This window comes from Nanorana parkeri, unplaced genomic scaffold (genome assembly GCF_000935625.1).
Source record: "Nanorana parkeri isolate BGI_ZX_2015 unplaced genomic scaffold, ASM93562v1 scaffold178, whole genome shotgun sequence".
In the NCBI taxonomy this organism is placed as follows: Eukaryota; Metazoa; Chordata; class Amphibia; order Anura; family Dicroglossidae; genus Nanorana; species Nanorana parkeri.
This window is the reverse complement of record NW_017306446.1, coordinates 1,867,366-1,878,981: the sequence shown is the minus strand read 5'-3', so window position 1 is coordinate 1,878,981 and position 11,616 is coordinate 1,867,366. Positions and strand designations below refer to the sequence as shown.

Genomic DNA, 11,616 nt, shown 5'->3' with positions numbered 1-11,616 from the left:
CCCCTCTTAGACATATAATATAGGAAATCATAAACACGACATACAATGGAATATGTTTGAATAGCTGGCATTGCACATGCAGAAGGTGAATGGTATATTAGCAGCGCCATGAACAACAGGTAGCAGAGTTGGACAGCTCGGTATGCTCGGGCTCAGCACCTCTGGCTAGCAGGGAGATTGATGTTATAAATAAGTCATGCCCCTCCCCCCCCCAGACATCAGTTTGGGGAGTGTGGCCCCCAGCACGGTATATGCCCCATTAGGCAGGCACGGCATCGCAGCATATATTGTACAATGAACGCCCTCCACGGGAAGAGCTTCCGCAGCAGCGAAGAAGGCATGCACAGATGGCACTCACCGTGGCTCCGGGCCCCCAGGCCCCTGTGGGGGCAGCAGGTAAGCAGCAGTAGACAGAGGACGGTGCCTGCAGGGAGACCCATCCTGGTGCTGGAGGCCTCCGCTGTGTGTCAGATGAGGGGCCCCCCGGGCTCCTGCTCACAATGGGCACATGCTTGCGCTGTGTTTGCTTTTCCCGATCCCCGGGGAGAACCTTTCCTCGCCGCCGCTCCTCTCCCCGGCCGCGATCAGCACCACGGACAGCGACAGCGGCTGGACAGCTCCGGAGAGCAGAGCAGAGACTGCACACGCTGGCCACGCCCCTCCTCCTCATAGCCCCGCCCCCAGCCTATACCAGCGATGAATGAGCTCCTTATATGGGCACGCCTTTTAACCCTTTCCTGTCCCTTGGTGTCTGACCGTCCCTGCTCGCAGTATGTGATAGGAAGCGTTGTCACCCGGCTGGTTTATACTTTACTGATGGCAGGGTTTAAAGGGCATCCATATATCATTGTTTTTATTAACTTATATGTGTTTAAGGGGAAATGTAGGCTCTCTGCCCTAAAAAATGCTGTCATGCTGATCCCAATCATATCTAAACATACAGACAAGGAGTTCTGAACTCCTATAGACTTTACCTATTGCATTCTTTGCTCCAGGTCATGAAGGCAGCCAGGCAACAGAAGGAGGTCAACAATGGCTGCCCCTGTATATTTTTATTTTTCAATAGAGGTTTCCTTTAAATGTAATTTGTTATAAGTGGAATAGAAAGGCGGCCACTGCTGTGCTTTCCTTATGGGAATGCTAGCTGCTTGGCTGTCTTTCTTACCCTTTTACTCTAATACCTTGAATAACTGACTGAGAACAGGCAAGTTCTGAATTTTCCTGATCTGCATTTTTGTTCTGGGGCAGTGGCTTCCTTTTACAGGTGTAGGTGGAGGAGGGGTCCCCTTTCTTTTACAGGTGTAGTTGGAGGATGGTCCCCTTCCTTTTACAGGAATAGGTGGAGGAGGGTCCCCTTCCTTTTACAGGTGTAGGTGGAGGAGGGTCCCCTTCCTTTTACAGGTGGAGGAGGGGTCCCCTTCCTTTTACAGGTGTAGGTGGAGGAAGGTCACCTTCCTTTTACAGGTGTAGGTGGAGGAAGGTCCCCTTCCTTTTACAGGTGTAGGTGTAGGAGGGTCCCCTTCCTTTTACAGGTGTAGGTGGAGGAGGGTCCCCTTCCTTTTACAGGTGGAGGTGGAGGAGGGTCCCCTTCCTTTTACAGGTGTAGGTGGAGGAGGGTCCCCTTCCTTTTACAGGTGGAGGAGGGGTCCCCTTCCTTTTACAGGTGTAGGTGGGGGAAGGTCACCTTCCTTTTACAGGTGTAGGTGGAGGAAGGTCCCCTTCCTTTTACAGGTGTAGGTGGAGGAGGGTCCCCTTCCTTTTACAGGTGTAGGAGGGTCCCCTTCCTTTTACAGGTATAGGTGGAGGAGGGTCCCCTTCCTTTTACAGGTGGAGGTGGAGGAGGGTCCCCTTCCTTTTACAGGTGGAGGAGGGTCCCCTTCCTTTTACAGGTGTAGGTGGACATCTCAAAACTGGAACTGTACATGTTATGTTTTATTTTTCTCACGTGCTGTCAATGAACTGGTCAGATGACTTTGACACATGCCCAATAAAGAAATAATAAGTCCCCTGTTATGGGTTCCAGGTGCTATCTTGGGGAGGCTTGTGGTCTGTGGGCATTGATTGGGGATAAGACCTCTCCTGGTATTTCCGGTCTAATAGCCAGGCAGGACCAAGGTGAGTATATATATATACACTATATTACCAAAAATATTGGGACGCCGGCCTTTACAAGCACATGAACTTAGTCCTTAGTCCTTAGAACTGGGGTCTTAGTCCGTAGGGTTCAGTATTGAGTTGGCTCCGACCTTTGCAGCTATAACAGCTTCAACCCTTCTGGGAAGGCGTCCACAAGGTTTAGGAGTGTGTCTATGGGAATGTTGGACCATCCCCCCTCCAGTCTGGCGATGGAATGACCCTTGGCATCCTGTCTAATACACTGTATTGGAAGTGATGACTCATGGGACTTTAGACCACCAGAGCGAAAGGGGGAGAGAGACTGTAGGGACCAGTCTAGCAGCCAGGCAGGACCGAGGGGAGAATATCTTCTTTATTCAGTCCTCTAAAGCAAGTGCTTTTTTCACTGTTGTAGCCCTGCTCGGGACAAGTAGCAGGGCTGGTTTTCTTTTCTTAAAATGAGCGCCGAGAGCGGCGCTGCGAGCGGAGGGCGTGGAGCGCCGAGAGCGGGGGGCGGGGACGGAGCGGGGGGCGTGGAGTAGTGACAGGCTCTGTCACCTCCCTCAGCCTCTGTCCTCAGCGGCCGCTGCTCGTTCCTGTCACAGGAGTCCTAGCAAAAGTACCTGCTAGAACTCCTGTGTTGGAGGTGACAGGTTCAACAAAGAGTACCTGTCACCTCCAAATCCTATCACACAGGGGCTTGTTAAACCCTGTGTGATAGCAATACAGTTAAGTTTTTAAAAAAAAAGTACAAAATAATAATTAAAAATGTAACTAAATAAAAATTTAAAAAATAAAAAGGCGATAAAGTAAAAATAATAAAATCGTCATCGTGCACGAAACCGAGTGGATGGCTGGGTGGTCACGGAATCGCACACCACCGCCGATTGTGCTGTCAGTGGCATTATTTTCTAATGGCACCCCAGTTGTGCCAGGCAGATTGCGTGTTTTCCTGCTGCAATACCGCCCGGGCGATCCCACATGATCACAGTTGAAAACACGGCGCGATGCATGTCGTAAAAATAGGTACCGCTACCTTTTTTCAGCGATTGTCACGCAGATGTAACCCCATACATGCGGATGCAAGCACTGTATGCAACCGCACACGATCGCACGTCCTGGGAATCCCCAAGTCTGCACCAACCCTAAGACCCCGTTCACATGTAGCGATAATATTGACCATCACACTCCAAAATATCATCAAAACTCTACCCAGAAAGGTGGAGGATGTTAAAGCTACAAAAAGGGGAATCTCCGTATTAACGGCTATAGGTTTGGAATGGGTTTCCCAAAGGCCATGGTTAGGGTTTTGGAATGGGATGTCCACCAAGCTTACATAAGTATTAATGGCCATAGATTTGGAATGGGTTTCCAACAGGCCATGGTTAGGGTTTTGGAATGGGATGTCCACCAAGCTTATATAAGTATTGATGGCCATAGTTTTGAAATGGGTTTCCAACAGGCCGTGGTCAGGGTTTTAGAATGGAATGTCCACCAAGCTTATATGAGTATTAATGGCCATGGTTTTGGAATGGGTTTCCAAGAGGCCATGGTCAGGGTTGTGGAATGGGATGTCCACCAAGCTTATATAAGTATTGATGGCCATAGTTTTGCAATGGGTTCTTTAAAGCCATAAAGCACAGTAGTAGCACCCCTAGATTGTTCTGAAGAATATAGGAATTTCCTATATTTTCCAGCACCATCTAGGGCGCTAGTGCCTTCTAAATGACCCCCACAGCGATTGTCTTCGCAGATGACCACCAGTTCCAGTGGCCTATCTCTATGAGTAAGCCAGAATAGTGAAACGCGTTAAAGGTTGAGCATACATGGTGAGGAACTAACAGCACGTTTTTGTTCCATAAGTAAAGATTTTTATCTCCAGTGAAGATAAAAGTGCGGCTATTTCTGCATTTAGTCCCAGCATCCCGTTACACCCAGGGATCAGCAGGCTCAGTTCCTGCACAGGCAATACCCTTTATAAGTACAGTTGTCAATAGTCAATTAGCGGTGTAGCACATTGGCTTAGTGGTTAGCGCATTCTACCATGCAGCACTTGTGTCGTCAGTTTGAATCCCTGCTGGCTGCCTGGTGCTTGCAAGGGTTTACTTCAAAGACACGCTTGTAGGTTAATTGGTCCTCTATGTATGGAAGATAGGGACCTTAGATTATAAGCTCCTTGAGTGCAGAGATTGATGTGGGTGTTGCTGTGTAAAATTGTTGGCACTGTATATTAAATTCCTGTAATAAATGATATTAGCTCTCTTAGAAACCACGCATAATATAATATTCTGCTCTGTGATATGGTGGTAAGTTCGTACATATCCCAGTGTCACACTGCTACCCTAACACCCACTCCCTGTGATAGCTAGTAACCATAGTAATCGCATCATCTATATGTCCAGCAGCCTTCCAGACATGGCACTCATTAGTCTAGCAGATATCCATCTCTGGACCGTGTAGATGTATTGCTGTATTGATAAAGTCTATCGCTCCATGCTGTCCAGTCTACACCTGTCCTCAGATAAGGCCTCATGATTGATTGGTGGTTGCTCTGTGTACAAATATCAATGCTCCGTTGCATTTAGAAGGACCAATGATGCTGCGGAAAGGCCAATAACCCGATCAACTATAGGGTCACTGGAGTCAGGACAGTGAAAGATTATCATTGACTGGTTGCCGAAATTGGCTCTTTGCCTTTTTTTTTAAAGTTCATGACACAAAAATATAACTGAAGCGTTAATATGATAATGTAACTTCAAAATTCATCCGCAGCTTTCATTAAAATAATATCCTTGCCATTATGATCAGCCACTTATAGGGTGACCATGCTCTGGCTCCCTATTATGCTCTTGTCTTGTCACGTCCAATGATGACTACAAACGGCCATTTCAACAAGCATTTTGCAGGCATGGTCCTCAATTGTCACCATTTGGAACCATGCCCTGGGAAATGCCGTGCAGCCATCGCTGTAGTGCATGGAGACAGGAAGCAGCTTCAATGAAGCTGCAGGAGATCAGCAGAACTGAGATGCAGCAAAGTGTGAAAAAAGGTTCAAAAACTGTTTATTGTATACAGTGTTTTAGCAAACCTAATGTCAAACAGTAAAGTTGGTCATACATGGCTTCAATTTCATGCAAGAATCAGCCCTGTCATCACCCAGCTTGACAAAAGCTGATTTAAAAATTGACTAAGCCGGGTGGAAAATGATCAGCCCTCCTATCGGATGCAGTCACTGGGTATTCAGGCAGCCGTGGGTGGAAGAATCCATTGATGTTCTCTCATTTATCCTGCGGGCTGAACGAGAGAGAATGGAACATGTATGACTAGCCTTAGGGATTATATCTACTTTAAAGCCTATCTCCGGGGAAATAAAAAACTCCCCTTGCAGTGGTGCTGCCTCTGCACAGCAAGGGTTAAATGCTGCTTAGGTGTGGGGTATTGGGAAAAGCACCTGTGGACTGTCCCTCGATGTTCTCACGTATCGGGCAAGGCTATTGGTTCTGCATTGTACACGATGACATCAGTAGGCTTCTGACCACTGGAGCAAAGGCTGTGGGTGCCGTTCATGCAGCCGGCTGGAGCAGGGATCATGTAAATAAATGTCCTTTTCCCAGGTACCTTAGACCTAATTAAAATGGAAAGTCCACTTTTTGAGAAAAAAATTATAAATCTACACTTCTTCAAAAAAGAAACAATAAGCATTTTTTTTTTCATTGGAGCCAGTAAAGCATTGCAACCCCGAACACTATATTGCAGTGCTCTGACTCCTGCAGACTCCTACTCCTGTCCCTGTTGTATCTGAATGTTCACACCTTGGCACAGACATTCAGTAACAATGACGGGAGGAAGAATGAATGGACTACAAGTGCGGTGATGTCACTGCATTGCACGGCATTGAGAACTAGAAGTCCCTCTGCTTTAGTGGCTCATTGGGACTTGTAGTTTCTCCCTTCACAGATCCTGTCAAATGATCTGCGAATGGATGACGTGGCTGTGTGGAAGGAGCCAAGCATTGCCACGCCAAATTCAAAATACAGCAGCAGCCTGCAGGGAGAAGAACCCTACCATTCCAGTGGGTGGCAGGAGGAGGGTGGGTCCCAAAGTGACCATGTTTCATGTTACACCCTGAATATGAGTGTAACATTAAACATGGCCTTTAAAGTGAACTTTAATTTAATTATTATTTTTAATAATAATAATAATAATAATATTATTATACAGGATTTATATAGCGCCAACCGTTTGCGCAGCGCTTTACAATATAAGGAAGTCATTACAATCGCAATACAAATCAAGACGGTAAGGAGGGATTTAATCATTACATTAGGAGCTTACAAACCCTACATAAGTCCAGAGTCCATGGTGATACAGATACAAACAACCAATGTAATTAGGAAACATTCATGTAAAATAATATATATAGACGGATATATTATTATCACCATAAGGACCAGTGAGGGAATAATTCCGTCATGGTTGTCTATGCCTGAAGGACCCATGACGGAATAATTTCGGCATGGGTCCTTAAGGGTTTAAGCTTCCGTCATGTGCTAAATGACAACTTATATATGCATATGTCACATCAAATTAGAGCCCATTTTTGTCCTTTAAAAAGAGAGAGAGAGAGAGAGAGAGAGAGAGAGAAAAAGGGAAGAGGAAAAGGGAAGGAGAGAGCAGGAGAGAGAGGGAATGAGAAAATGGTAGGGATGGGGCAGGAGAGGGAAAGAATGGGGGATTGAGAGAGCATAAGAGAGAGAGAGAAGCTGAATTCTGGAAAAACAATAAATATATTATTTGGTATTTTTATATTTCATTTTCTGAGTTTTATTTTAAAGCATATAAGATAATAAACCAGAATGAGCATTTAACCCTCACAGTGCAGGGCGAGTTTGATTTTCCCCGGAATTCAGCTTCAAGCCTTGAATGTTTCCAGCTCTCGGGGTAAAGTCAGATCTGTACACTGTATCCATTTTCCCCCCCTGATATTTCTTATTTCTCTCACTTTAATCAAAGTGTCTGCAGTCAGAGCTATCTGTGCTGCCCCACAGCAACCAGCTTTATTTCCCCAGCTGTCATGATCAAACCCATTCGGGAATACAGACAGTTCTTATTTCAGACCGTGATAAATAAAGAGCAGGCGGCTGATTTGCATCGCTGGAAGAAGGCAGCAGCTTCACACAGTGGTGAGGTCTGCTGTGTACACATAGTGAATACAGTAAACTCTCAGTTATCCGGAATTCAACTAACCAGAACTAACCAGAACAAAAATCCCCTGTGTACTTATTGTTCTGCTGACCTGCGTCATTAATTATCCTGGAAACAATCGTGGGCCTATTTGTCTTAATTTGCTTTTGATTACTGCATTTCAGTATTAATATGAAGTCAATACAGAGTTTATGTTATGATATGGTATAGGATTGGGTATGGCATTAGTTAGACCTATTTTTAATTCTCAAGCAACCAGAAACTACATTGATCCGGAATATACCAATCCCCGTGGATGCTGGATAGTGAGGAGTTTACTGTAATAAGCTATACAGTATATGATTCTTGCACACAGTCTGCAGGAGGGAGCACCTACCTATTGAAAGAACCACTCTTAAGGCCTTTTTCACACAGCGTAGAGTGGGGCCGTACCGATCCGTTCGGCGTGCACGGCCGTATCGGGCGATTCCTGGGAAGGACAAGTTCTGCGTGTGATTGTACGCAGGAGCCTGTTCTTCCCTATGGGAGGATACAGCCGTACCCGCTGTACGCTCACTCAAACTGCACATCCGTGTGGGTGCGGGTGTCCGTGCTCGGACACATACAGGATCCATCCTGTCTGCATCCGAGAGAGAGCAGCAGTGAGCGGTCTTTATTACAGGAGGGGGCGTAGACAAGACCAGTCACCCTGCACAAGGAGAGAGCAGCAGTGACCGGTCTTTATTACAGGAGGGGGCGGAGACAAGACTAGTCACCCTGCACAAGGAGAGAGAACAGCAGTGAGCAGTCTTTATTACAGCATTACACTGGATTACAGCACAGATCTGGGGGAATTACACAAATCTCACCAGGATTCGAGGAACAATACATTGTTCCTCGAATCCTGGTGACAAAATACACATTTTATATTTAGACAACAGAGAATATAATATACCTATTTCAGCCTTTGTGATGTCACTAGCCCTTTAAAATATGACATTCAGGATATTGGCTGAATAGATAAAGTGCTTGCCTCCATTGCAGGGTGACCGGTACCCTTTAGGGCAGGGGTGGGCAGCTCTGGCCCTCCAGCTGAGGTTTAACAACAATTGCCTCTACCTCTGGGAGTCATGCCTGTAACTGTCAGTCTTGCAATGCCTCATGGGACTTGTAGTTCCACAACAGCTGGAGGGTCGGAGTTGCCCACCCTGCACTTTAGGGATAGAGGTGAGAAGTGCGATGCTGTTTTCGTGCATACAATGGGTAGAACTGGTTTGTCTGCATGTTGGCGGCGGCTCTCCGGCATTACTGCTCAACAACACATCTTTTTTTTCATAATCATAATTGGTCTGCGGGGCTCGGAGGATGCGCGGCGATATCCACAAGGTAATTAATGGCGGACGAGTGGTTTCCAATGAATGATATGTGCTGGGATTGTATAGTGCGAGAGGCCTGAAGAGGCGGCAGTTATGACAGCCTGTCCTCCGGGTATAATTCTGAGAACTGGGTGACATTTCATTCATATTAACAAACAGAATTTGCAGGAGATAATGGCAGTAGCTGGAAGGGCTGCATGGAAACAAATGTGCGCGGCGCTCACGACCAAAAGCGCTCAAAAGGAAACTCCGGTTTTGTTGCACAATGGAAATAACTCGTCTGGTACATTAGATTTCAGCGCTGGTGGTGAGGAGCTATCACCAACTGGTTAGAAGCCCCGGCACAAAGGGATGGTAAACGCAAAAGGTTTTTAAGCTATCTCAAATGCTGATGAAATCACGTACAATGGATGCTGCTCCTTGATGTTTAAAATAGGGTTGCACCGATATATAGGCCGCCGAAACAATGCCGAAAGTGTCATTTTCCTGCCGATACATCGGCGCATCCCTGGTTTCTTTCCTCCCTGCTGGGCGCTGCTCTGTGTCCCCAGGATGAGGAGAGAAAGTGACAGCCGGCCGAGCGCTGCGGGAGGGGAGCGATGTGAGCGGCCAGTGTCTCTCCTCCCACACCGCTCAGCTGCCTATCACAGTCCAGCAGAGCGCTGTGATTGGCTAGGAAGCCGGCTTCACATGTTGCTAAGCAGCTTGTCTTTCTGACCAATCAGGAAGTCGGGCGGCGAATCATGAGATGCTGTCCGGCTTCCTGATTGGCTTCCTGACCAATCAGGAAGCCGGACGGCACCTCACGACTCGCTGCCCGGCTTCCTGATTGGTCAGAAAGCCAGGCTGCTAAGCAACACGTGAAGCCGGCTTCCTTGCCAATCAGAAAGCTGGGTGGCACGTCATGATCCGCCTCCTGGCTTCCTGATTGGCTAGGAAGCCGGCGTCACTTGTTCCTAGGCAGCCTGGCTTCCTGACCAACCAGGAATGAGGCCCACAGGTATGAGGCCCCCCGAAAGGTGGGTACCCCGTACTTGGTAAGTACGGGGTACCCACCTTTCGGGGGGCCTCATACCTGTGTTGCCGATTGCTTAAACATTCTCATTTATGTTATATAAATTTATTAATGAATTGAGTGATGCAATTAAATCAATTGATGTATATTTGTTATTATTATTGTTAGATTAGCCCCCCGTGGTCCCCTGAAGAAGCTTGGTGCGAAACGCGTCAGGTCCCGGATATGTCAGTCTTCCAGCGAATGAATAATTAATTACAATCAGTAAATGAACAATGAACAATTAATAATTAATGATGATCATGTCAATAAATGGATAATCAATTAAGTTATAACTGGTTGACGATAGGCATATCCTGGGCACTTGTTGCATGTTACAGCTAATTGGGGGCTTTTTATCTGTATTCTTATGAATTGTACATTGCTCATGAATTGTTATTTATTTCTTTATTTATTTTTATATGTATACAATACATTTTGAATTTTTTTATACACATGTATTGGCTGTATACCTCTCTTAAACCCCTATTTTTTGCTTTTTCTTCACTTAGTTTACTAAAACATATTATATCCTATTACGCACATTGCAGTACCATTCATTTTGAAAAGCAACCCAGCGCACCTTCACGGTGCACCTCCATTGCACTTCCATGCGCCAAAACCACTTCCATGCACCAGCACACTTCCATGCATTGCGGTGCACTTTGTATGCTTTCTGGTTTGTTGGCAGCCTGCTTAAATGAATGGGTTGCCCTAACACATTAGCGTGTGTCATATCGGGTGTCAACGCAACACACCAGAAGGCGAAGGTGTAAATAGCCCCTAAATAAATCTCTCACCCCCTTAAGTGCAGCACAACTGGGAAAATACTTGTCTCCCAGTCCCTCCCCAGTCCAGCCATCTTTCCTCTGACATGATCCCAGCCTGGCTCCTCTTGATATTGCGCGCCGTGCCCCCATGCCCCATGTGCTCCAAGATGGAGACTCTCATAGTTTAGAGTTAGGACCGCACTATAAGAGGTGCCTTGGCGCGGCAGTGCGGCTTACACATCCTTTGCAGAAGACGTGTATCCAAACCTCGGTCATTGTCCTTAGTGGTGAGACAAGTTGTTTTACATGCTGGTTTGTGAGTGTTCCATGATGCCTTTCTACTGTACCACTGTTCAAAGCCCATTTCGTGTGCACCTTACTGTATAACTGGTAACAAATTGTTGAGTGCGTTTGTCGTTTGTTTTGTTGTGCCCCCATTCCAGTCGCAGCTATGACGGCCTCCCTTCAGAGAGGTGGGGCCATTTATTAAAGGACAAAGGTGAAGCTGTCCTTCAAGCTGATGACATTCGCACATCCAAAAAAAAAAGGTCATAGCCTTCCAAAGAAGCCTTCCTTCAGCCTCAGAGACTTTGTACTGGCACTGCACAGGTTAATCCCGCTTTTCACACTTGCGGGGATCTGTGCAATCCGCTGCGTCTGAGCACTCACAGATATGGATCCACAAGCGCTGACGTCACTCACCTGGCAAGAGACCAGCAGGAAATTGGTCCCGGGAGAGAAAGAAAATCTAATTTTGGATCCTGGAAGGAATTACCATTTCATGCTTGCAGTGAATATATAGAGAGTTTTATTGGAATCCCTGCCCTGGCCTTCTTGTGAGTCAACAGCGAGTCTGTTCCCGAAGAGGAGTCGGCAAACATGGGAGATCACATAAAATAAACCCCTTAATAGAATAAAAAGGACAAAAGGATACAAAGTTTCACAGCGTCCTCCTGCAAATGTTATTACTTTCTGGAATTAAAGTCAAAAGGATTTTAAGATACTTCAAATGCTGATGAAATCCCTTACAATGGATGCAGCTCCTTGACAGGGGCGTCCCGAGGTCGGGTGTCACCCGGTCTTTAGACCGGGAGACACCCCGCAGTGTTGTCACCAC

The 11,616-nt window shown here is 46.5% G+C and overlaps 1 protein-coding gene across 1 annotated transcript in view; it reads right to left on the bottom strand.

Moving 5' to 3' along the window:
• LOC108785775 (receptor-type tyrosine-protein phosphatase-like N) overlaps positions 1-668 on the bottom strand; it is a 48,179-nt gene extending 47,511 nt beyond the window's left edge. Inside the window, exon 1 of the mRNA XM_018554916.1 lies at positions 359-668. Coding sequence (XP_018410418.1) covers positions 359-440 — 82 coding nt within the window. The 5' untranslated portion in view covers positions 441-668. The remainder of the gene's footprint in view (positions 1-358) is intronic.
• Positions 669-11,616: the final 10,948 nt, after the last annotated feature.